The sequence below is a fragment of the Artibeus jamaicensis genome, unplaced genomic scaffold (assembly GCF_021234435.1).
Source record: "Artibeus jamaicensis isolate MK-2021 breed Jamaican fruit bat unplaced genomic scaffold, CSHL_Jam_final contig_471, whole genome shotgun sequence".
NCBI lineage: Eukaryota > Metazoa > Chordata > Mammalia > Chiroptera > Phyllostomidae > Artibeus > Artibeus jamaicensis.
The window spans coordinates 894,672-919,341 of record NW_026521850.1 but is presented as its reverse complement, the minus strand read 5'-3'; the positions used below and the strand labels follow the sequence as shown (position 1 = coordinate 919,341).

Below are 24,670 nucleotides of genomic sequence, written 5' to 3'. Positions count from 1 at the left end.
CCAGTGTCCGGGACATGACACGATAAATGTCCAGGGTTCAAGCCATCATCCGAGGTGCTTTGTTACAGCAGCCACAGTGAAGTCACACAGGGTAGCTAGGAAAAGTGCCCCTTCCCATGTGTGCCCGCCCCCCAACCCCAGGCTGTGCAGTGTTGGTGCTCACGCTCCATGGGAAGCTCGAGGTGGGGGCGCAGAGGTGGAGACTGAGCCCTGCTGGAGTGCCACCCAAAGCTAGACCCAGGAGTCCCCGGGGAGTGGGGGCTGAGGTCAGGGAGAGTGGGGTGGAGAAGGCCCAGGTCATCCCGCCTGGAGTTTGACCTGGGCTGGGCTGGAGGAGACCCTGTAAGTCAGCTTGGGGTCGGGAGTTCAGAAGGCCTCGGAGGAGGGATGTGTGGCCTCACTGCCTGACCACCGCTGTGGGAGGGGGTGCCTGGCCGGGGCTGCACCCCTGGACAGAAGGAAGTCACAGGACCCAAGGGTGCAGGGGGCCACCTCAGGCTGGCTGGGGACAGAGGCGGTGGTGGGCTAGGAATCCCAGGGTTCCCTGGGCGTTGAGAACCTTGGCCCCCATCACAATGGGCTGAGGTTCTGGGGACAGTCTGAGCTGCGGTTCTGCTGAGCAGAAGCGGCACCGGAAGGCAGGGCCCCTCTGGCCACCATGAGGATGCAGAGTGACGCGGACATGGACGAGCAGATCCAGGAGCTGAAGACCATTACTTGGCTCCAGGGTGAGCTGCCCCTGCAGCTACTGGTGGCTGACCCCCAACGTGCTCAGGGGCTCTGGGTGCAGGACTTTCCCAACAGGGACGGTCCGGGGCCAACAGGCTAGTGGACCCTATCACCTACCCCACAACCAGAGCTGGCAGAAGGCACCAAAGGGACCTGCCAGCAGGGGGCAGGGGTGGGGTGAGGAGAACCTGGGGGTCTCACGGAGGTTTGAATGCATTGTGGACCCCAAAGCCAGAGGGAGCAGGAGGATACCCAGCTGCCTCCGTGGGCCAGCGGGTCTGGGAGGGAACATGGGACGTCCCCACCACTCAGCACAGCCACCCAGACCAGCACTGCTGAGCAGTGGGGCCCGGAGCCCCAACGGCAGGCAGTGTGGGAGTTAGCAGCAGGGCAGCGGAGGCTCCCCAGCTCCCGCATCCTGGGAGGCCAGGCCCTGGGCCCACACCCTGGCCGCCCTGACCTTGGCGTGCCCACAGAGCAATGCCGGACGCTGCAGACCCAGGCCGTGAAAGAGAAGACGGCCAAGAACAAGGCGACGCAGGCGCTCTTGCGCAGCAACATCCGTCAGGGGGCCCAAGATTGGGCTTTGGCGAAGAAGGTGAACGGCCCGGTCCCCTCCCTGCTGCCTGGGGGTGTGGGTGGGGTGGGCACGTGCTGAAACAGACACACAGCTGGACGGCAGGGGGCCCCTCTGCTCCTCTCCCCACTCACTTCTGTAGCCGATGCACCTGGGGAGGGACTCACAGGGACTGCTCTGGGCCCCAGTCACTGCAGCGAGTCCGGTGGGCAGTGTCCCTGATGAGATCCCCTCTCCCGGGCTATCCACTGCCGCAGTGGCCCCTCGGGCTCTCTGGCCTCGTAGGAGAGAGCCGGCCCCTCCACTCCGGACCCCCATCGCATCTGAGCTGGGTTGGCCTGGGTGGGGGCCTGTAGTGCTCTACCTCCTGGGGTCTTGCTGCTGCGCTGCCACGGGCAGAAGCAGCCCTGGGAGAATGCCTGGCGGGGCTGGCGGCAGGGATCGCAGAGAAGCCCGCCAGCTCAGCTGCCGCTGCCCCACAGGACGACCAGCGGTCCATCTCCAAGGCCTGCGGGAAGGATGTGCCCACGAGGCTGGCGCACTGCCGCTGCACCATGGAGGTACGGCGGCAGGAGGGACCCCAGCCCCCACTAAACGCTTCGAGCCAGTGGGGGGCAGAACGAGCTTCCCACCGCAGGGGCCCTCCCTGCCCACCCGCCGCTGCAGGCAGGCACAGGATCCTCTGCGCGCCGTACCCTCCCCGACCCAGGTGGCGCGGGAGAAGCTGCGCAAGTACGTCTTCGACCGAGTGAACGTGCACAACGCGCTGATCCATCTGGCGCGGCGGCGCGGGCAGCAGCTGGAGAGCATGCAGCTGGAGCTGGCCAGCCTGCAGAACCAGCCGACGGCCACCAAGGAAGAGCTGCGCCTGCTGCAGGTGGCCGGGCAGCGGGGCGGGGCCTCACGCAGGGCGGGGCGGGGCGCCGGGGTCGGAGGTGGGACTCCTGGGGTAGGGCACGGCAGGGGTGGAGCCTCTTGGTCTGCGAAGAAGGGCGTGGCGGGGCTACGTGAGCAGGCGGGGCCGAATGAATGAGACGACCCCCCCCCCAGGGCTGTCCTCCTCCTCTCCAGGGGGTCAGGCTCTCATTGTGCCCTTGGGCAGTCCCCAGGTCATCCGCCAGCTGGAGAACAACATCGAAAAGACGATGATCAAGATCACCACGAGCCAGAACATCCACCTGCTGTACGTGGACCTGCTGGACTATCTGAAGAAAGTGAGCCCCCTCACCCAAGGCCAGGGAGCCCAGCTGGGTGGGAGGGGCCAGGGGTTTGCAACCGGCCCCAGCTAGTGCAAAGGGCTGGGGTCTCAGTGGGGGTGGAACCCCCACCCCGGGATAGGGCCGCCCCCAGGCCTGCAGCCATCCTGGCCGAGCACCCTGAGGACTGAACCCTGCTTTGGGCGCCCTCTGAGCAGCGGTGCCAGCACCTAAGAAACATTCCTTCAAGACCTGGCCATCGCTACTCAAAGAAGGCATCTCAAGGGATCTACCAGAAGGGCGTGCACTTGCCCGCATGTACTGGGCGGTGAGTGTGATTTTTATTCACTGCCTGGTCTGTGAGGGCAAGCGACAAGCCCTTCGCGCCCCCTGGGAGTCCTCCAAGATACAGGGTGCGTTGCCTCAGAGCAAGCCGGCGGCCTCAGTGTGCTGCCCACCGCGTCTCAACCAGAGGCCCTGCTCCCCATGGAGGCGGCTCGGAGGAAGCCCCCAGGGACCGTGAGCCCGTACTGGGGCAAGATCCCATCACAGGGTGCCCCGTCTGGCCCCCCAGGGCAGAGCACAGGTGCCTGCCGCAGGCCAGGAGGACGGTAGAGGGCAGATGGAGAGGACAGGGGGCTGGGTTCCAGGTGGCAGAGGGACAGCTTGACTGGAGGGGAAGGTAGAGTGAGAGAACCCTTCAATCTTCCTCATCCTGAGGCTGGGAAAGGGGAGCCCTGCAAGCTGACAGGTGGCCTTGTGGCTTGGGAGGAGGGTGGGGTGGGACCGGTGGGCACACCCCCCTCCTGACAGAGGCCCCCAGAGCCAGGCAGCAGAGCTTCATGCTCCACCTTGTCCCCCAGTCCCCAGACCCTTGGAGGCACCCGGAGGCCCTGCGTACCTTCCCGCCCAGGGCCCAGCCCAGGTCCTCCAGGGCCCAGCTCCTCCTCCTCTGGGGCCCAGGGTGCCCCCCAGGGGCATCTCCTCATCTTTTCAGAACGAACGCATTTTTAAAAAATAGCACCAGTGGTCACTTGCATTCTTTTTTAAAGATTTTATTTATTTTGTAGAGAGAGAGGAAGAGAGGGAGGAAGAGAGAGAGAAACATCCATGGGTGGTTGCCTCTTGGAGGCCCCCTACTGGCGACCTGGTGCACAACCCAGGCTTGTGTCCTGACCAGGAATCAAACTGGCGACCCTTTGGTCTGCAGACCGGCACTCAGTCCACTGAGCCACACCAGCCGGGGCTTACCTGCATTTTAAAAAAACAGTGAAGATGCTACATTGTAGTTATTAATGAGAAAATGTGAGGAGCCCAGATAGCTTGGACGTTTTTTTGACCCTGGCCCTGTGCTAAGCACCTCACGGTACCTTCTCTGTAGACAGCACCCTTCTGGAAAAGCTGAGATCACCTTCATACAGACAGGGACACTCGGAGAGGTTAGGGGTCTCTCTGAAGGTCCCACACCAGCTGGCCAGAATGGCCTTGACCTTGAGCCCTGAGTCTGTGACCCCAAACCCATTTCCAGCCCCTCTGGTCACTTCCCAAGCAGCGGGTCTCCCTGGGTGTCAGCGCACACGGTAGGACACCCCATCTCAACCTGGCCGAAGTGTGGCTGGGCTGTCCAGCCCAGGGCAGTGGGACAGCCCCCCAGGGGGATACTGTGCACCCCTCCCAAAACACTTCCTTTCACCTGCCGTGTGCCCAGCAGGGGGTGGGGCCACAGGCCACCATGCTCAGCGAGCTCCCAGACGGGGGCTGGGTGCAGGCTTGGTCCACCCTGCAGGGTCCGCAGGGACGCCGGGCGGGGCGGGGGAGTGGCTGCGGAGCGGGGGGCAGTGTGCAGTCGGCCCACAGCCCTGGACCGCGGGCTCTGGGCCCACCCGTGCTGCCCCTCCTGTCCGTGTTCAGGAGCTGGCGGGATACCCCACGGAGCTGGACAAACTGCAGAGTCTCGTGGCTGAGTACTGCTCCGAACTGTCGGACATGACTATTATGTCCCAGGACGCCATGATGATTACGGATGAGGTCAAGGTGAGCTCAGGGCCCCACAGGCCACCCCCATGCCCTCACCGCCTGTGATTGCTGGAGTCTAGCAGCCCCCCACCAGCCTGCGCTGCCCCACTGTGGGCTGGATAGAGGGAGCCCGACTAGGCAGGAAGCCACGGACAGACAGAGGAGGGAGAGGACTGGCCTGGGCTTGGCGGAGCCACCCTCTCTCCTAGTCTGTGCCAGGCGCCCCAAGGCCATCCTCATGAAGGGGCAGTGTGAGGGGCAGCTGCTCACCCAGACGTCCCTGTCACACAGGCGCCATGGGAGCTGGCCTCCCAGGGCCGTGGTGGTGAGGGGCTCTGGAGTCAGGGCCGTCTGGGCCTGGGGCGTGGTGGGGCCGCAGCAGGCGCCACGCTGGAGAGGAACTAGCCGGAAAGCAGGTGCACTGGCTGCGGGCAGCTGGGACTCGGGTGTCTGCCCCCATCTCACCTGGAGCCCGGGGCGGACACAGGGGAGGTGCGATCAGGTTTGAGTTTCACAGCAGGTGAGTTCTGGCTGCAGAGACTGGGGCCAGAGCAGTGGAGGGGGCAGGGGGCAGGCTCAGCGGGAGCTGAGAGGCCTTGGACAGGTCCCCGGGGAAGGTGGCACTGAGCTGGATGTGAACAGTGAGGGGCAGAGCGGCCTCCAGGTGGCGTCAGCCGGTGTGGACAGACACACCTGCTCTTGGCATTAGCCACGGGAGCAGGACAGGGAGAGCCCAGGTCTGGAGGAAGATGACAACTCGTTTTTAGACATGCACAATCCAGTTTAGTGAACTCCAAGCGGGGCTGGCGGGGAGGCAGCGGGGAGCCCCCGAGGGGCAGCTGCACCTGGGTGACTGCGGGGGAGGAGGGAAGGCACCGCCAGGCAAAGAGGCCAGGCGGAGGGGACGGCGGAGGGTACCGCGGAAAGCCAGCGGGTGGGGAGAGCGGCAGGCACTGTGGGGCAGGAAGAAGTCCTGGCCGGCAGCCTGAAAGGCTGTTCCCAAATCTAGGAAGATGGGGACTGAAAGTGACCCCTGGGCTTAGCACGTGGGGGGCCTTACTGAGACGGACCCCTGCCACTGCCCTGTGTCCTTAGATGAACATGAGACAAGGGGAGGCGACCTTCATCGAGGAACGCCGGGCGCGGGAGAACAGGCTGAACCAGCAGAAGAAGCTGATTGACAAGATCCACACCAAGGAGACCAGTGAGAAATACCGCTGGGTGAGCACCCATGACCCCGTTCGGCCAGAGGACAGGCACAGGGGCCGCCCCCCAGCGCGGGGTGCTGCTGACCTGCCCCCCCAACCAGGGCCGTCGGGACTTGGACTTCCCCTCCAATCTCATGGGAATGGAGACCCTGAAAGGTCAGCACTCTGCTCCCTGCCCGTCCCCTGCTCAGGCCCCCAGACGCCGCCCTGGCTCGAAATGCCCAGTCAGGCCGCCCCGAGGCCAGGCCGCCCCGAGGGAGGGAGGGAGGCGCCTCTGCAGAGGCCGAGCACCTGGCTGCCAGCTTCAAGGCTCCAGCTTTGGGCTCGTGGCCACGTGTGGCTGAACCCTTGCCTTCTCCCCTGGGCACTGCACTGCCTCTGAGAAGTCCCCGGAATCCCCACCCGTCCTCCTCCGGATGGGCTGCCCTGGATGGCCCTGTCCCCGAAGGGCTGCGTAGGAAGGAAGCAGGTTCACGTGCAGGTGCCTGTGATTCGGACTCCGCTCTCGGGCGGCCTGCCCTGACAGTGGGCGGGTGCGGGGCACCCACCCCTGCACCCCCGCCCCCTCCCTCTGCTCTGCTCAGTGAAGAAAAGAGAGGCCTCCGTGGCCAACGTCGAATACCAGACGAACATGACCGCTATGGTGGAGAAAATCAAGTCGGCTGTGCGATGCTCCCACCTCTGGGTACTGCTCTCTGGGTGTCCGGGGCACTGGGGGAAGGGCGGGTGCCCCCCCCACACACACAACAACTGGATCCGGCTCCACAAGCAGCTTTTGAGTGAATGAGTACACGGTGCTGTGGCCCCTGCGGCTCGGAGTAGAGGGCTCCCCCAGGGCACAGCTGGCACACCCCAGCATGGTCCAGGGGGTGCGCGGAGCCACAGAATCTGAGGACCCAAAGGCCTAGGGTGTGGCCTCCAGCCGAGCCCCCTTCTCAAACCGCCAGCATTACAATGAGCGGCTGCCTCTCCACTGCCCCCCCTTTTATTTTAGTCCAATCTGGGAGTGTTGTTAGTGACCCCTGTGCTCCCGTCCACATCCCTGGCCCAAGTTTGTCCACCCTTAGACAAGCACCTACAAGCCTCGCGTCTCTTAGTGGTCGTCTCGGGTGTCTGCCCTCTGCTTGTCATGAGGGTTTCATGCAGTGACACTCACGAAGTGCTTCGCCCGATGCCCCCCCACGTCCTAGTGCCCAGCTGCACTGGACACCACCGCTGGCCACGGGGAAGGACCCGGAAGGAGGCAGTTCTGTGAGTCCTGCGCAGCTGGCCCACAGGAGCTTCTCTCCGCTCGTGCCACCAGGACATCACAGGCCAGTTCCTGGCTCAGAGGACCACGGAGGACAGCCTGGAGCTGCAGATGGAGGACTGTGAGGCGAGGCGGACTCAGCTGGGGGCCCTGATGAGGAGGCTGGAGACGGAGGAGGCTCTGCTCAAGTTCCGCCAGGCGCCCAGCTCCAGCAGGTGCCCAGGGCGCCCTGCCTTCCGGCCCCCTGGCCCCCGGGGCGGCACACCAGGCTCTGAGCCCAGTGCAGGCACCACCAACCACCTGCCTGTGCTCTTCGGAGGAGCCAGGGGCCCAGGCCTCAGGCCTGCACACCTCTCCTTGCCGTCCTCAACAGCTTTGACTCCGTCCTGAAGAAAATGAAGGACACGCTGAGGGAGGAGGAAGAGCGGCTGCAGCTGGCCTACACGAACATGACCAAGAGCCAGAAGCTGCTGCTGACCATCCAGACGGGCATCGACAACCTGTATGTCCGGCTCATTGGCATCATCCTGCCCCCAGCCCAGGTACAGGGATTGGGGGGCGGGCGGAGTGGGGAGGGGCTGTGTGCACAGGGAGCCTGGGAGGGGCCCCAGAGGAGCAGAGCGTCTCCTCCTGGTCTGCAGAAAGAAGTGGCACCCTCGGACAACCTGGACGTGCACGGCAAGCTGGCGTACTGCGAGAGGAAGCTTCTGTATCTTGCCAACAGAGTGCGGACGCTGTCCATGACAGAGGAGGTAGCTCTGTGGCCTTGGAGGGCGGGGTGGGCTGCAAATACCTGTGCCCTCGGCGTTAGCAGTCCCCCGTGCCCTGCAGATCAACACGAAGGTGAGGGATGCCCTGGAGTCCTCTACTCTGAAGGAGAAGCAGAACACCAGGATCAGCTTTGAGGACCTGGAGGAGGACATGATAGGTACGGGCTCAGTGGGGGCTGGGGGCCCAGGCTGCCCAGCACAGGGGCAGGACGTGGGGGGGATGGCCGGACCGAGCTGTGCAGGGGCAGAGGCTGGGCAGCAGGCCGCTAGCTCCATCCGACCGGAGCATCCAGGAGGCACGGAGGAGGAGAGGGTGTGTCAGGGACTTAGGACACGGAGAGGAGAATTCGTCACACGTCCTGACCCGGGGAGCACTGGTGCCCGTCAGGCGGCAGAGAGGAGCCCTTCCTGGGTGTCTGTGGGAATGGCAGGCGCGACAGTTTAAGATCAGCACCTCCAGTGGGCTGGGGCCCTGGGGATTGTGCCCAGCTGTCTGGTCCCTGGACTGGGGTCAGTTGGGTTGAGGAATGGTGGCTTGCTGTGAGGTTTTGTTAAGGGGTGGGGGGCTGCGAATTTGTCAGTTTGCAAGAGCGACGCCCCCAGGGCAAGCCTTCGCCCCTAACAACTAGGTAGCCCTGGGGCGCTGTCCTTCCCCGTCTGTAAGACCCCAAATGTTAGGGGACCAGGAACATAGAAAATGTGGTCCGCACCTGGCGCCATAATGGATGAAGGTGGCGGGCGAGTCCAGGAGCTAAAACCCGGCTCCCCGCCACTTCCTCCCCAGAAACCTTCCACTTCGCCGATGTGGACCACAGCTACGTCCCCTCGCGGGCCGAGATCAAGGGGCAGGCCCAGCGCGTGATCGAGGGGAAACTCAAGGTGGCCAAGAAGAAGAAGTGACCCGGAACGGGACCCTGCCTGCCCCCGTCCCCAGGCAGCCGTTTTGTTAGAGAAATAAACATTTTGCCATAATTGCTAGGGGGACTCGAGGGAAGGGTTGGAAGAGCTTTAGTAGGTGAACCCGGGTGGGGGGAGCGCAGATAAGGGGATCACGTTGGGAAGACTGCGAGAAGTGTGGTGTTCGCTGCGGATGCGCGGCCACAGACTCCACGCGTGAGAGTAAGAAAAGGGGTCTCCGGGCAGATGTGGCCGAAGTGTTGGTTTCAGCTGAAACCCGGGGCACCGTCTCCACCCGCCCAGCACCCGTACACCACCTCACTCCCGTGGCCCTCGCGGTGCCCCGTAGCCGCGCGCTCTACCCACGCGCATGCGCGCCGCCGCACTCCCTTGGCCCTCGAGGCGTCCCGTAGCCGCGCGTCCCGCTGAGCGGGCGCCAACATGGCAGCGCGGGCGGACGGAGGGTGGCTGTGCGGGGGGCCGAGGGTCCCGGAGCGGAGTCGCCGCGGCTGAGCCCCCGGGAGACCTCCGAAGCAGGTGCCCGGCCGCCGGGACGCGGGGCATGGTGCGATCCGCGCCTCGCCGCCGCCGCCGCCGCCGCCGCTGAGCTCGCGAGCCACGCCGAGCTTGGACACGGAAGCGGGAAGATGTTTTCCGCGCTTAAGAAGCTGGTGGGGTCGGAGCAGGCTCCGGGCCGCGAGAAGAACATCCCCGCCGGGCTGCAGTCCATGAATCAGGCGCTGCAGAGGCGCTTCGCCAAGGGAGTGCAGTACAACAGTGAGTGGGTGCGGGGGCGTGGGAAGTGAGGTGCCCTGGCCGCGGCCCCTGGGACTCCGCAGAAACCGGCCCGGGAAGCGCTGAGGGGCCTGTGGCGCCTCGGGCCCCTCGCCATTTGCGGGGTGATCCTGGCAGATCCTGTTCGTGTGTTTTGGGGTGCGCCGGCGCGTCGCGGGTGCCTTAGAGCATTCCTTTGGCGCCGTGGGCTGGGGTGGGGTAAGGTGGACGGGCAGGCGGGTCCTCCCCTCCAACCGTGTCCTCCGACCGTGCCCTTCGACCGGGTAGGAAACTTGTGTTTCGTTCGCACAGTGAAATTGGCCCAGGCGGTCCCCGTTCCCTGTGCGTTCTGCGGCGCCGCGATGGGTCCTGGTGACCTCGTCCGGGAGGGATTCTTACATAACGTGGGAAGAGCTCTGCGGTCTGTGACACTTTGAAAGGGCTGACGAGCTCTCCATCCGTGATCTGGGGTCACCTGCGGAGGGGCGGCGAAATCTTGCTGGCTCGGGTAGGACGCGCTCTGGGATCTTTGAAGACGTGATATCAGAGACGCCACACGTTCTTGCCCACCCCCTTTTTTAAAGGAAGCATTTGTAAGGGACATAGTTGGAAAAGCTCTGGCGGGCACAGACTGTCACTTGTCTGTACCAGACCGCCCTTTCCCTGCGGGAAGAGGAGCCCTTGACAGGTGCCCTGGAGCGCCGGACGTTTCCAGTCCTCTTATAAATTATGTAAACGTCAGAGGTCCTAAATGCTGTCTTCCTGACCTCTTTAAAGTTTTTCCATCTCGCTGGCTCTTTCTTAGCAGTATGTAAAGGCTTTCTATGTTCTCTGCTTTTACGTGGTTCCCTATCAAGTATTTTCATAGGTGCTCCAAAATTTGGGCCTTTCTCCCCCTTTGTACCCTGAAGGGGAGCCTTCCAGGCGGTGGTGACGTACTTTGGTGACAGTGCACAGGCTTGAGAAACTGACTCGAGAGGCTTCCCCGCAGGTTTGAGAGAGAGTGGCTGCTGACGTGTCCCTCTCACTCCTTGCTCACAGTTCTCTAATGCCGGGAGAAGAGAGGAGTCCGAGTGTGTGCTTCACAGATCTTTAATATCTGCGCTTCCACTCCTGATTTAGTTTTATTACTTACAGTATTATTTTAAGTGTATTTCCAGTCCATTGGAAATTTGACCTGGAAACATTCACCTTCCAGAAAGCTCTCCCTGATGGCCACGCCCCCTGGGGGGGGCAGTGGAGTTGTCAGGAGAGGAAACCCCACCCTCAGTAGTGGGGGGCCGGGTTTGGCTTCCCTGATGAAAGGTGGTGACATTGGGAGAAGTTTGGGTGTGGTCTGGCCCCTCAAACAACAAGCAGTTTCCAAGCCTCCTGCTCTCTGTCACTAGTCAGCGGAATAGAGGGTCTCTGCTTTCTGTCTCCCGAGATCCCTGGCTTAGAGCAACAAGCCAGCAATGTGACAGTCGCAGACTCGGGACTTTGTTGTTGACTCTCGACTTCCAAGTGTACATTTCTCACGAAATGCTGTCCTCCTGGGGCGTGGCGGGCAGTCACTCTGCTTCACGTTGCAGTGGCCATGAGAAGTGACCCCTGGGCACACACGCCCAGGGCCCAGTGTCAGGGCCAAATCAGAATCAACGCCTGAACGAGACACCGGACCCTCTGTAGTCTAGAAGTCATTTGCTTGTCGAGTGGCAGGAAGAGTGTGACCTGAATTGGTCCACCCTTCTGTGGCAGCAGGACACAGTCCGTCAGCAGTGTCAGGACCGTGCCTTACAGCGAAGCCACGGATAGAGGGCAGCCTGAGTTCCAGCCCCGGGTCGCAGGGCAGGGATCTGAATGTGGGCTGGAACTCCTCCTCGCTGGAACCCTGTCGGACGGTTGACGCAGGGCGAGAGGGCTTTTCCTTTGGGAGAGAAACAGCCGCGTGGGCGAATGAGCCGAGCTGTCCCAGTGGGGTCGACTTGCAGGTCACCAGGCCTTTGTTGCCCCCGACATGCCACATGGCCCTTGTGGGTGTCCCTTCTCCGGCACCCGTTCATTCAGCACGTGTGTGCCGTGTTCCTCCTTGAAGACCCAGCTGCCCCTCTACCTTGTGGCGCTGGCGTTCCAGTGGGGGGTGGAGGACACGGAGCACAGGGCGTGACGGACAGGGGTGGAGGACACGGAGCACGGTGAGGGCTGGAGGGAAGCGCGGGAGGCCCCAGCCTGCAGCCCCCACTCCCAGGCACTTTGGGGGCCAGAGCCGCGAAGGGCTCTGAGGGGAGAAACCTCCACTGTTGGCAGTGGGCTGTCGGGAGCAGGGAACCCACTGGGAATCTGCCGTCGTGATCCGTGTGCGGAGACGGCTGCGCAGCGAAAGGGCATGGGGAGTGTTTGAACCCGAGTCGCCCGCAGCAGGGACCTCTCAGACAGCCCGCCTGCTCTCTCATTCTGTGTGGAGGACGGTGGCTTTCACTGTGAGGGAGTGTGGGCTGTCCGTGAATCAGCACCGAGTCTGGGTAAAAGCAGTCACGGCTGGCGGCAGAGCCCCGACCTCCGCGCCCCGTCTTCACTGAGGGGTGGACACCTGCTGTCTGTCCGTCTGGGAACCAGCTAGTTCACCACATGCTGCTTTTTTTTGGTAAATATTTTATGTACTTATTTTTTAGAGAGTAAGGGAAGGGAGTGAGAAAAAGGGAGAGAAACATCAGTGTGTGGTTGCCTCTCACACGCCCCCTACTGGGGAACCTGCCCACCACCCAGGTGTGTGCCCTGACTGGGAATTGAACCGGTGACCTTTGGTTCAAAGTTCAGTGCTCAATCTACAGCCACAGGAGCCAAGGTGCCACTTGCTTCTTAAGTAAAGGGCTGCTCGTACCACTTTGGGGTGAACTTAAAGGTTTTCCAGGTAACTCACTCAGCTTATTTGAGCCAATGTCTCGGATTCTGAGGTTGATTTGACTTTGTTAAGACTAAGCATTAGTTACTTTTGTTTAAAAAATGAAACCAGGTAATTCTATTTATTTCCAATATTCTGGGAATTATTTTAATTAACTTTTAAAATGAGTAAACATCAAGCTTTAAAATGATTTCACTTTGGTACAAAATAAAACTTCGCATTCTCCAAAGCTGGAAGAGGGTAGAGATCAAACATTTTTGAATTGCCGAGGCGAAAGAGGAGGGGACTCGGGGACCACCGAGACTGTGGACGGGCAGTGCGTGTGGGAGACAGCCTGTCAGGCGGAGACGCTCTGCTCCTCTGGGGCCCCTCTCAGGCTCCCTGTGCACACAGCCCCTCCCCTCCCCACTCCGCCCGCCCCCCCATCCCTGTACCTGGGCTGGGGGCAGGATGATGCCAATGAGCCGGACATACAGGTTGTCGATGCCCGTCTGGATGGTCAGCAGCAGCTTCTGGCTCTTGGTCATGTTCGTGTAGGCCACCCTGGGTGTGTTCGTGTAGGAGGAGAGGGTGTGTCGGTAACGTGAATAGGCCAGCACAGCGCAGTGAGTCCGCTGAAGCAGGACATGTGCTGCCGAGCTGGGCAGGTGTCGGCGGGAAGGCCGGCAAGGATGAGGAAGAGGCCTCTCTGGAGAGAAGACTGGGGGTCCTCCCATCATTCATGGGGCACATGAGACTGTGAGGTGTCTGTTCTGTACCATCTGCAGCTGGACATGCCGCCAGACGTTTTCAGAACCAGAAAGAAAGATGAGGAAGCAACCAGAGCAAGAAGACCGCCCCCAGAGGGACAGGCGGGGGCAGGTGACCCGGGTGGCCTCAGGGACAGTCCTGTCGCCTGGTGCTCCACACCAGGCAAGCCGTGGTTCAGGAGCAGCTACAATTAGGCTGGTTCCACCCACGATGGATGTCCTACTGTGCGCAGAGCAGCCCTGGGAGCCCCAGGGCAGGAGTGCGCTGCAACGGGTGGGTGCGGGTAAACTCTCGGCGTGGGGCGGTTGCAGTGCCGACGGTGACGGCGAACATGGGATGCAGACACAGAAACTGAAGCCCCAGAAGTGAGCACATCGTCCAGGGTGCAGCTGGTCAGAAGGGCGGCATTTGAAAGTCCTTGTGTCATGTAAGAGGAAGACAAAGACATTTATTCATTTAGGACTTGATTAGCGCAAACGTGAATGTGAAAAACTTAAGAGTTACCATTCAAAGAATAGAAACATACCAGGCAAACAGAGGAATAAAAGCCCCGCACAGCCCTGACCGTGTTGCCCAGTGGACTGAGTGCCGTCCCACACAGCAGAAGGTCGCTGGTTTGACTCTGGGTCTGGGCAGGTGTCTGGGTAGCAGGCTCAGCCCCCAACTGGGGCGTGTGAGAGGCAGCAATCAATGTTTCTCAGCCCCTTCCCCTCTCCAAAAATAAATAAACAGAATCTTAAAAACAAAAGCCCCTGCACCACATGGTGGAAGGCCGCACCTGTCGGCGCTGCTCCCAGGCTCCCCTGTGTGCTGGTCCTTGCATGCTCCACTGTCTGAACACACAGAGCTGAGGGAAGCAGGCTGAGTGAACTGTGGGGATCTGGGAAACTAGCTCGCCCCACGCCGGCTGCCTGCCCTGGCCCCGGAGCCCGTGAGCCCTGCTGGAGTCCGGCTCTGGGGTCGGAAGTCTGGGCAGGCACTGCCGGGTCCGCCCACGAGGGGTGCCTCCCAGGTCCTGCGCTGCAGACAGGGCGCATCGGAGGCCCGGCCGCCCAGCGGCCCTGGGTGTACAGTAAGCCGGCCGTGGGCCCTCGTGCGCCATCCCCGCTGGCTCCTCCCTGCTCAACAGCCACGCAAGCCAGGGTCTGGGCAGAAGAGCGTGCGTCTGTGGGCGCAGACTCTGTGGGGTGGGGGGGTCGACGCTGGTCTGGTTTCTTTACCTGATCTGCCCTCCCCCCCTCCCCCCCCACCCCCGCCAGTGAAGATAGTGATCCGAGGGGACAGGAACACGGGCAAGACCGCGCTGTGGCACCGGCTGCAGGGAAAGAGGTTCGTGGAGGAGTACATCCCCACGCAGGAGATCCAGGTCACCAGCATCCACTGGAGCTACAAGGGTGAGGCCAGCAGGCACTCGGGGCAGGACAGTGGGTGCCACTTGCAGGGTGGGCTTCCCCATCACCCTTCCTCGGCCGTGGGTCCTTGGAGATTCCTTGTTTGGCGTGGCGTCGTCATGGAGACCATACATTGGTGGGAGCCCCTGGGAGCCCCGTGACCTCGGGCTATCATGGCTCTCCTTAAAGTCACTTTTGGGGTGCCCTGAAGCCCCCAGCCAGAGAAATGGGCGAGGCCGCTCGGCGAGCAGCCCCCACTGCACCACAGGCCTTTGCCTCGGGCTTTGTAAGTCCCCGTCCCCAAAGGACTTGATGGACAGAACACGCCTGGCGGCCTCTGGACACTGCCGAGGGCAGCAGGCGGCCCCACAGGACACCGAGGAGCTGCCCTGGGCGTTGTTGTCGCGGGCTTGCACCCCTTGCCGTGGGGCTCAGGGCGGGGGACAGTGCCCTGGGGCTCCCCTCGGAACCTGTGAGCCTCCCCGCCAGCGAGGGGCCGTGTGCGGGGCCCGGGCACGAGCCGGTACCAGTCTTCTTGCTTTCCCGCTCTAGCCACCGACGACATCGTGAAAGTCGAGGTCTGGGATGTGGTGGACAAAGGTGAGCCGTGCCGCCCTCGGACAGGCCTGCTCCCTCGCCCTGTCGACAGCAGAGCCCCGGGCCCCCCGTCCTCTGCCCGGGGCCCCTGTGTGTCCTTGTCCGTCGTGGGTCCCTGTCAGCCTTGGCGGCAGCTCTGCCCACCGGGCAGGGGTGACCATCCGCTTCTCACTGTGGGAGCCCGGGCCGTGGGAGGGCTGGCCGCAGCCATTGTCCGTCCCGGGTCTGCGGCTGCTGCCCCACCTCTGCGGGGGGGCAGGGCGGGGCCGAGGCCGGCACACCTTGCTCTCACCCACGGGGCCCCACCCAGTGCAGGGTGGGGGGGTCCTGTCTCTGCCACCCAGCTCGTCGTCTGTCGGGTGGGCCGGAGGCAGTGGGGGGCTCAGGGAGAAGCTGGGAACAGGGGCAGATGCTGGGTTTTTGATGAATGAACCCCAGTCTGTTTGGGGACGTGGTTGGTTTGCTCGTTTGTTTCGCCTAGTCACCTGCCCTGAGCCCGGGGGACCCTGGGGTTTCTGGTGACAGTTGTCCCTTCTCAGTTAGAAGTGCCTCCGCTGTGTGCGTTTGGGGAGGCTCCTGGCTACTCAGGGTCAGCAGTGCTCAGCGTGAGCTTGGGCCTCTGTGAGTTTGGGGGCTGGGCCGGGCTGGCCAGTGCCGCTCGGCTGTGCCCTCTCCGGGCCACGGCCCGGTCGGTCCCGGAGGGAGTGCCGCGTTTGAGGCTGAGCCTTGAAGGAGGCCCTGCTATTAGCAGCCTGCTGGGGTCTTTCTCTGGGCTGGGGCGGGGCCGCTGCAGTGCCAGCCGAGTGGGGGCTCCGCGCCCAGGTCTGCAGGCCGACCGTTGCCCACTGCCGGTGAGGCGGGCGTGTGCGGGGGCCGGGACCTGAGGAAGACTGCTCCTGCCCCAGCCCTCCTCGGGCCCTGCAGGTCCACCTGGTCATTTTTGTGTCTTTTAATAAGGAAAATGCAAAAAGCGCGGTGACGGCTTGAAGATGGAGAACGACCCCCAGGAGGTAGGTGGTGCCCAGGCACCTGCTTTCCAGGCCCCCCGCCTGCCCGTCCCAGCTGCCCTCAGGACCGCGTGCTGCCACACCAGACCTTACGCGGAGTCGGAGGGGCCCGGCCGGGACTTAGGTGAACCGGCCGAAGTGGGTGTTCCGGTCACAGAGGCCTCAGGTCCTAAAAGCACGGAACGTGCCTTCCTGCTGTGGCCCCGGCTCCTGTGGGTGTGGCTCCTGGGGGCTCGGTTTGCGTGTCTTTCCGAAACAGAGGCACCCGCTGTCTCTGCAGAGGGTGGGCGTCTTAGTTGGGCTCTGCCAGGGCTTGCAGGTCCCCACCTGTGGGGGCTGCCCGCTGCACCACCTACACCGGTCCCCTCCCATCCCAGGCCGAGTCCGAGATGGCCCTGGATGCGGAGTTCCTGGATGTGTACAAGAACTGCCACGGGGTGGTCATGATGTTTGACATCACCAAGCAGTGGTAAGGGCGCGGACATGCCCCGCCCCGAGGGCCGCCACCTCCCTCCCCGCGCAGCAGCCCCACCGGTGTCACCGCGGTGCCAGTGCTCCTCGCTGGCCAGCCGTGGGCACTGCAGCCACACAGAGCCCAGCCAAGACGCCTCTGGGCGTCCATGCACGTGGATGTGGGCCAGCTGGGGCGTCCACGTCTGTGCCTGGAGGCGGGCTGGCTCTGGGTGGAGGCGGGTGGGCCTTCCACAGCCCCACAGTCTTTCCTGAAAAGACTTTAAAATTGGGTGGGATCAGTGGTGCTTTTGTTGGGGGCAACCAGGAACCCCCCATGTTCTTCAACCTGTGCCAGGAGAACGTACGACTGAGACCCCTCTCGGCGGGAGGCTCCAGAGTAGGCTCCGCAAGCAGGGGCGGGGGGCGGGGCCGCCCGCCAGGGCCTCCGCTGGAGCCACGAGGCCCGGCGGCCGCTGCACTGACCGCTGTTTGTCCTGGCTTTCTTTGTCACTCTTCCACGGTTACCGTGTGACTGCCCGGTGAGGTGGGACAGCCATCAGCCCCACGGGAGCTGAGGGCCCTGTGCCAGGGACCACGTGGACCCCCACGTCCCTGAAGGACCAAGCCCCGGGTCAGGGAAGGGACACCCTGGGGAGCCCCTGGGACCCCAAGAGCTGCAGGCAGGCTGAGAGGGCAGCCAACATCGGGCACAGCTGGGGGTTGTGGGTCCGGAGGTGCGAGGCTGTGGAAGGCAGGGCGGCAGGTGATGAGTGGGGGCCCGCGGGGCCAGGACGCTCGGGGGCACTCAGGCGGCCTCCCCCCGCACACACCTCCGCAGGACCTTCACCTACATTCTGCGGGAGCTGCCCAAGGTGCCGCCCCACGTGCCCGTGTGCGTGCTGGGGAACTACCGCGACATGGGTGAGCACCGCGTGGTCCTGCCGGACGACGTGCGAGACCTCATTGACGGCCTGGACAGGTGGGTGCCGTCGGGCCCCCGCCAGGGCCCCTCAGGGGAAGTCGCCGGCAGAAGGCACCTCGGATGAAGTGGGGGCACTGGGGCAGCTCGGGCCCTCGCCGGGCGCGCAGTCTCACTCCGTCCCCTCCGCGAGCAGACCGCCGGGCTCCTCCTACTTCCGCTACGCCGAGTCCTCCATGAAGAACAGCTTCGGCCTGAAGTACCTTCACAAGTTCTTCAACATCCCGTTCCTGCAGCTCCAGGTGAGCCCTGGCCCGCGCCCCCCACCAGGCACGGCCGGTGGTCTGCTGCGGCCACTGCTCAGGCACAGGTCCCTCCTCTCTGCGGGGTGGGCCTGGGACCCCGTCTTTCTGAGCCCCGTGTAGCTGCAAGCGCATGTGGGCGCTTGTGTCAGCAGAGAACTGTGCTCCTGTGTGGCCCCCCCCAGCCTGGGCGCTGGTCCCTGCAAGGTGCTTCTGTGGCCCTTGTGCCTTCACCGAAGACACCCCAGACACCCCAGACGCCCAGCTCCCCTGACCGCGGGGGCGGGCCAGCCGTCCCCACTTTGGACCAGGCCTGTCCCAGTAGCCGAGGGGATGCACCCGAAGGTGCACAGCGCCTCCTGCTGGGCAAACAGCTCCAGGCCTGGCCCGCTGGCCAGGTGGGGCTGCCAGTGGCAGTGGGCGGGGCTCTGATGCCAGAGGGTGCGTCTCCCCACCCCCACCCCCAAACACACACACAGGAGCTTTTCCGCCAGTGTGGGACATCTTGGACCTCGGGGGCACCTTGTGTGGGCAGGGCTTTGTCGCTGTCACTGACGTCACTGTGGCCGCACCGAGCACCTCAGGAGTTGTGCTGGCTATCGGGGTGAAGTCGGGAGCTTCCAGGTCTCCATGCCCAGTGCTCGGCCACGGCACCTCACCCGCCGCCGGCGGGGGGCACACAAGCCGGAGGTGGGGTGGTCCCTGCAGCAGCCTGTCCTCAGACATCTGCTCCTTCCTGCAGCGGGAGACGCTGCTACGGCAGCTGGAGACCAACCAGCTGGACATGGACGCCACGCTGGAGGAGCTGTCCGTGCAGCAGGAGACTGAGGACCAGAACTACGGCATGTATGTCCCCGGGGCTGGGGCTGCTGCAGGGGGGACCAGGGCCTGTGCCCGGGTCTGTCTGGGCAACAGTGGGCAAGTGCCCCCGTGCCAGCTGCCCAGTCAGCCTAGGTGCCTTGTGTGTGTCCAGAAATGCCACTCGTCTCCACCAGAAAGTGGGGCTCAGAGAGAGGCACACATAGGCCTCGTAGGGAGGGGTGGGGGCGGCTGTACTGGGCCCAGGGCCTGCAGCCTGTCTGTCCCTGGACCAGGCCTCTCCACGGTTAACGTCAACCATGAAATACTCACAGTAAAGCAAGCACTTGTCTAGAAGGAGTAGATTCCGCATTAGGTGAAACCCACCAGGCCTCAGGAAGAGCGCTGCCACCCCGCCCACCGGGCTTGTTGGGGCCGGGCCCTTTCGCTTGTCCCGACAGGACCCTGGGGGCTCGGAGCCTGTGGGCCTCGATGGGGACCAGTCCGCTCACCAGGGGTGGCTGCTCAGCTGCCCTCCCGGATGGTCGCCTGGCTATGGGGACTCAGGCCCACAGGCAGGGCGTCTGCTGGCGCTGCCCCTGCCTCTGTCCAGACCAGCCTCGCCTGTTGGCCACCTGGCTTGTGGTGCCAGGTGCTGCTGACAGGGCCATGTGCCACCCGAGGCCCCAGGGAGACCTGCCTCCTTCCCTGACATTTTCGGGCTGAGGCCACCATCCATGTTGGGAGCTCAGTTTCCCGGATGGAGGTGGCATAAGCCAGCTCTTCAGAGAGCACCTTGGCCTTGGGAGGGCTCCCAGGTGGGGAGGGGCCTTCCAGTCCTGAGGGGTGCAGGGTGGGATGGGTGGCTGAGGATGGGGCTAGAGAATAGGTTGCACTCCCAGCCTGCACCAGACACCAGCATCCAAGTCCCTCCTCCAGGCAGGGCGGCTTGTCCAGGCACCTGCCTGCTGCCCCTGGGGCTCCGGCCCGTAGAGCACAGCAGCCCTGGGCCCGAGGGCAGCAGGGCGGCCGCCACCTCGGGGACCCTGCTCCCTGCGGCCTGCATGCAGGGTGGAGGGCACGACAGCCCGGCCCTCCTCCTAGGCCCCCCCCCAGGGATGCTTTGCTTGGTGCCAGGGGCCATGTCTGAGGACAGGGGACATAGTGTCCCCACAAATAAGAGGAAGAGAGAGGAAGGCAGGCTTCGCATTCCTGCCCTGTATGCCCCCAGCTTCCTCGAGATGATGGAGGTGCGAAGCCGCAGCCACTCGTCCCCACCGGTGGCCAATGGGCAGAGCCTGTCCTCTGGGTCCCAGTCGCCGGGGGTGCCCCTGAGTGCCCAGTCTACGGGGAGCTGCAGCCCCAGCACCCCACAGCCCACCCCCTCCACCTGCCCCTCCCCATCATCCCCCTCGGAAGCTCCACTGCCCCCAGCACACCCTGTGGCCCCCGCCCCGGCCCCAAGACGCAGCATCATCTCCCGGCTGTTCGGGACTGCGCCAGCTCCTGAGGTGGCCCCTGCTGCCCCAGGTAGGCCCCCGGGCGGCACCTCGGGAGGTATGGGAGGCAGGGTTGTGATGGCACCCTCTGCGAAGCCCTGTGGGCTCCCCCTTTCCTACTTCTGGGTGAGTAGTTTGTCGGCCCAGTCACACACCCACCCCTGCTTGCGTCCCGTCCCTGCGGGTACAGATCCAGTCCCAGCCACAGAGGCACCAGCGGAAGTTCGGGACGTGGAGGAGTTTGTTCCTGCGGGTGGCCTGGACCACAGCTTCCTGGACGACGTAGCCCCCCCGAAGGATGACAGGAGAGTCGAGGCCGAGGTCCCCCCAGAGAGTGACAGGTTAGGGTGGCACTCAGTCCTGCCCACATACCACACAGGCGTCTCCTGTGCGACCACGTCCCTCTAAAACCAAACGGGAGAACGAAGCCCGCAGCCTGCTCCTACCTGAGTGCCTGAGCCCTCCTGTGAGCCCCCGCCCGTCACCCCACTCTCTGAGGGAGACAGCAGGCCCTGTTTCAGCCTCAGGCCCCCCATCTGTCCCCATGGGAACACGAGCCCCAAGGGGAGCAGCCCTGGTTGGTGCCCAGTGCTGGTGGTCCCGGAGGGTTCGGGGGCCGGGGGCCGAGCCCTCCTGTGACCTCTGGCCTCCCTGTCCCTCTTTGGCAGTGATGGGGAGGCCCCAGGAGGGAACCCAATGGTGGCAGGTTTCCAGGATGACGTGGACCTTGAAGATAAGCCACCCGGTGGGCCCCAGGGCCCGGTCCCCAGGGAGGCCGCAGCCCCGGCCTCCCAGAAGTGCTCCAAGCCAGGGACCGAACAGTATGTGGGTTGTGAACAGTCTGTGGGTTGCGGAGTAGGGGGTCCAGGAGAGGGGGAGGCAGGCATGGGCCCCAAACCACCTCCCCTTCCGGTAGGTCCTCTGCAAAGGCCCCTGGGCCACGCAGGCGCACGGCCCCCAGGGCAGCAGAGTTTCCCGGGGCCCCCGCCGAGGGCTCCGCTCTTGGGCCCGAGGACAGGAAGGGAGAAGAACCCACAGCATCGTCAGAGAGCGACCCTGAGGGGCCCATCGCTGCCCAGATGCTGTCCTTCGTCATGGATGACCCTGACTTCGAGAGTGACCTGGACGTACCCCCGAGAGTGGTGAGGAACCCCAAGGCCCTGTCAGGGACGGGGAAAGGCAGGAAAGGCTGGGAGCTCCGGGAGCCTGGGGGACATCACCCTGAAGCCAGAGCCCTTGGCCATCCTGCGCAGCCCCCCAGCCTGGGCCTGTCTGCCCCTCACCGTGTCACCACGGTGACAACATCCTGGCTGCCACACACGGGCATTGCCGTCCCCCGACCCTGGGTCAAGTACGGCCCCTCAAGGGGGCTTGTCACCTGCCCGGGAAGTGGCAGAGCCCAACCACGGGGTGACGAGGCAGCGTCCCCGCCTGCTCCTCCAGGACGAGTTCCCTGTGCGAGAGGAACCCTCGGACGACACAGAGGAGGACACCGGCCCCGCACCACCGCCCCAGCCCCCCAAGCCCCGCGTCCCATCCTTCAGGGTGAAGGACCACGTGGATCTCTTCGGCTTGGGGCTGGAGGAGACCGGTCACAAGGCGAGCAGTGGCGAAGGTAGCTGGAAGCCTGGGTCAGCGCCGCCAGGGGGCACATTTCTGTTCCTTCTCACCCTGGGTGTCCTCAGAGCAACAGGGCCACCCCTGCAGGGCCCGCAGCCAGCCGTGTGTTCCTGCGCCTGCTCCCCACCCAGCCCTGGTTGGGGTCCATCTGTGCTCCAGTGACTCGGGGCTGGGGGCTGGCCAGGTGTCCACCCAGGAGGTAGAGAACCCACACGCTGGCATGGCCTTCAGGCCTGAGGAGTCTCCCCAGCTCCCTGCCCTTGCCTTTCACCTGGGACTGTGAGCCCAGCTCTGCCCCAAGGCGCAGTGTCAGCTGGTCCTGGGGAGGGAGAGGCAAGGACCTCCCAGGCTTGTGGGGGGAGGCGTGGAGCCGGGCCTGTTACTGAGCCACTGAGCGGCGCCAGGTGTCGTGGCGGAGGCTGAAGGGCGGGTGGGGGAGGGGCGGCTCCTGTAGTGGTGGCTGAGCTGATGTGTCCCCTCCGCGCAGATAAGCCTCCATCCAAGGAGAAGAAGAAGAAGAAAAGCCGAGAGGTACGCCTCCTCTGTGCAGGGACCGGGTGGTGGTGGGGCCCGGTCCCGGTGCCCTGCTGACGCTAGCCGCGCCCGCAGGAGGACAAGACTGCGAAGAAAAAGAGCAAACACAAGAAGGGCAAGGACAAGGAGGAGCCCCGCGAAGACCGGCGCCGGCGGCGGCGCGAGAGGACAGCGGTGGACGAGCTGGAGGCTTTCCTGGGCGGCGGGGACCCGGGTGGCCGCCTCCGCGGGGGCGGGGACTATGAGGAGCTCTAGGCCGGCCGCCCTGGCAGGCTCGCCCACTCCGCGCAGCGCCGCCCCGCGGCTTCTCAGGGAGGGACTAAGGCCCTGCGCCGGCAAGGCTGTTTACAGAGGCGGGAGCGCCGTGGTCGCCGCCCAGCCCCTGCTTGCCCGGATCCCGCATGCGGCCCAGATTCCCGCGGGCGCCACAGCTGCCGGCCCTACGCTCCGCGTTGCGCCTACGCCAGTGCGCCTCCATCCGGGGCCGGGGTGTCTTCACTCAGTTCCCTCGGTTCTTTTTTCTCCTTCCACACTGATCTCCGACCATAAAGCTCTCTTGTTTTACCGCGTGTCTGTGTGTCGCTTCCTGCTGCTCGGTTCCCAGGGCTGCCTGCAGGCCCCTTTGCCCCGGTCGCCCTGGGCTCCCTGCTGTTGGGCCAGAGCCTTTGTTCTCAGGAGGGCAGCTTCACCTGGGGTAGGAGGGCTTCCCACGAGAGCCACGTGCTGGCCAGGCTGGGCTGGCGTGGTCACTGTCCTGCATGTCTGCCCCAGGCCGTCTAGATTGGGGCTGGGCAGTTGCACCCAGGAATACATGGGGGGTAGCCAGTTCTCTGAGGGTAGGTGTGTCCATGTTCTGCTGGCTTCCATACTGGCCTTGACTACCTCCCTGTCCCCTCCAGAAGTCTCCCCTCTGGCCTTCCTGGTGGGCAGGCCGAGCACCTGGTGGGAGGGTGGTGGCTGGGTGCTCTCCTGCCCTCCCTTTCCTCAATTTCTGCTTCTGAACCTGGGGTAGGAGTGAGGGGCTGTGGGTCAGCAGTCACTAGGCAGGCACCCAGCTGATAGGCAGGAACACCCTTTGGCCCACAGCCTGTGAGGCAGACCATCCCTATGGGGCCCGTGAACCTGCCCAGGGCCCACATCTCAGACCCACGACGGGACAGGTCCCCACCCTTTGCCGCCAAGGGTGTGTGTCATGCGCCCCTCTGCCCAGCTGGAACGTTCCCTGGCAGCGCGCTGTGCTGGGGAGGGCCTGCCACCTGCCCACCTGTCCAGGGCTGGGACACCAGATGCTGGGTGGGGTGGGGGCCACCAGTCGAGAATCTCCAGGAAAGGCTTCAGGCCCAGGTCCAGCTTGGGGACCATATGGCCCCAGGTACCTGCAGAGAGCTTGGCGCCTCAGTACCGCAGCACAGAGCCAGCAGGGCGGGTGGAGGGCAGCCCATCTGCTCGTGCCTGGGCGCAGCCCCGGTGTGAATTCCGGGAGATGTCCACAACCCCGGCCAGGGTGGAGGGCTCCTCCAGAGCCCTGCTCCCTCGCCCCTCCAGATGGCCAGCTGCCCAGTGAGAGCCGGCAGAACCGGAAGGTCCCCTGGTTAGACCTCTGGCTTGCACTTTATGGGTGCCCCACGGCGCCTCCTGCAGCTCCAAGCCCAGCACCAGTGCGGAGCCAGGGGCCACCTGGGTCCTGGGCCCCAGGCACGGCCCCTTTAAGTGCAGCTCCGCCGGCTGCCACCTGGGGCAGCACCGAGCGGACGGACAGCCTCCGCTCCGCTGCCTCGAAGCTTCTGCCGGTGCCGGGGACGCGGCGCGGATGCGGCGGGGACGTGGGGGCGCGGGGGCTGGTGGGCGGGCTTGGGCCTGCGCAGCGCATCCGGCTCGGCGGGGGAGCAGCGATCAGGTAAGGGGTCGGAAGCTGCTGCCCCGTATGCTGCCTCTGGTGGGCACCCGCAAGGATGGGGTCCCGCCCCCGGCCATCCTGCGAGGGCGCCCGGGGACTGGGGGTCAGGGTCTGCCGTGCGAAGGCCTACCCCGAAGCTCATTAGGCCTAGGACCCAAGCGGGGCGACCACCTGCCCCATAGGGTGGGTGTCGTTCTCACCGTAGCAGCGGCGAGGCCAGGCTATCACCTCTCTGGGGCGGAGCCTCACCCGATCCTACGGCCCGATTCCGGCCTGGCTTGGAGCAAGGGGAGGGGGGATGGGGGGTGGTCCTGCCAACCAGGGACAGAGTTGGGGTGGACAGCAGGCTTGGATGGGGGCAAGCGCTGGACCTTGGTGACGCTGACCCAGAAGAGACGCCCTGCTGGCCAGCAGCCCCTTGTACACCTGGGGCACAGGGTCTACCGACCAGAAGTCCTGACAGGAGAAGGCCCAGCACCCCCTTTCCCCAGCTCCCCCAGGGGCACACTCCCCAGGCTGTGTGAAGGGCTGCGGCCCTCTTAGCGATATCTGAGCCCCTCCCCCCACCAGCCTGTCGGGCCCTGGCGCCACAGAGGGGCTGGTGGC

General features: G+C 64.4%; 2 protein-coding genes across 3 annotated transcripts; both read left to right on the top strand.

The window, feature by feature from the left end:
* Nucleotides 1–658: 658 nt before the first annotated feature.
* Nucleotides 659–8,709, top strand: CCDC183 (coiled-coil domain containing 183). Its single transcript, XM_037127682.2, has 14 exons — nucleotides 659–728; nucleotides 1,206–1,327; nucleotides 1,789–1,866; nucleotides 2,016–2,183; nucleotides 2,416–2,520; nucleotides 4,414–4,536; nucleotides 5,614–5,739; nucleotides 5,828–5,882; nucleotides 6,311–6,411; nucleotides 7,030–7,190; nucleotides 7,349–7,517; nucleotides 7,617–7,727; nucleotides 7,807–7,903; nucleotides 8,530–8,709. Exons 1-14 carry the CDS (start codon nucleotides 659–661, stop codon nucleotides 8,643–8,645), a joined length of 1,602 nt encoding a protein of 533 aa, XP_036983577.2. The 3' UTR covers nucleotides 8,646–8,709.
* A 332-nt stretch (nucleotides 8,710–9,041) lies between these two features.
* RABL6 (RAB, member RAS oncogene family like 6) lies at nucleotides 9,042–22,731 on the top strand. 2 transcript variants are annotated; one of them, XM_037127680.2, is made up of 15 exons: nucleotides 9,042–9,419; nucleotides 14,307–14,441; nucleotides 14,991–15,038; nucleotides 15,993–16,045; nucleotides 16,420–16,511; nucleotides 17,334–17,474; nucleotides 17,611–17,716; nucleotides 18,459–18,562; nucleotides 19,746–20,044; nucleotides 20,204–20,354; nucleotides 20,682–20,834; nucleotides 20,930–21,155; nucleotides 21,457–21,628; nucleotides 22,121–22,164; nucleotides 22,243–22,731. In XM_037127680.2, exons 1-15 carry the CDS (start codon nucleotides 9,290–9,292, stop codon nucleotides 22,420–22,422), a joined length of 2,034 nt encoding a protein of 677 aa, XP_036983575.2. In that variant the 5' UTR covers nucleotides 9,042–9,289; the 3' UTR covers nucleotides 22,423–22,731. The 2 variants fall into 2 exon arrangements, with proteins under 2 accessions (XP_036983575.2, XP_036983576.2); XM_037127681.2 differs by lacking the exons at nucleotides 14,307–14,441; nucleotides 14,991–15,038; nucleotides 15,993–16,045 and having other exon boundaries at nucleotides 9,329–9,419.
* Nucleotides 22,732–24,670: the final 1,939 nt, after the last annotated feature.

Bases quoted from the DNA above. Each gene is read 5' to 3' on its own strand.
- CCDC183 (XM_037127682.2), top strand. From the start codon at position 659: ATGAGGATGCAGAGTGACGCGGACATGGACGAGCAGATCCAGGAGCTG. The intron at 5,883-6,310 runs GTCAGCACTCTG...TGCTCTGCTCAG, and splicing joins GGGAATGGAGACCCTGAAAG to TGAAGAAAAGAGAGGCCTCC. The intron at 7,191-7,348 runs GTGCCCAGGGCG...CGTCCTCAACAG, and splicing joins CAGGCGCCCAGCTCCAGCAG to CTTTGACTCCGTCCTGAAGA.
- RABL6 (XM_037127680.2), top strand. From the start codon at position 9,290: ATGTTTTCCGCGCTTAAGAAGCTGGTGGGGTCGGAGCAGGCTCCGGGC. The intron at 15,039-15,992 runs GTGAGCCGTGCC...TCTTTTAATAAG, and splicing joins CTGGGATGTGGTGGACAAAG to GAAAATGCAAAAAGCGCGGT. The intron at 20,835-20,929 runs GTATGTGGGTTG...CCCTTCCGGTAG, and splicing joins TCCAAGCCAGGGACCGAACA to GTCCTCTGCAAAGGCCCCTG.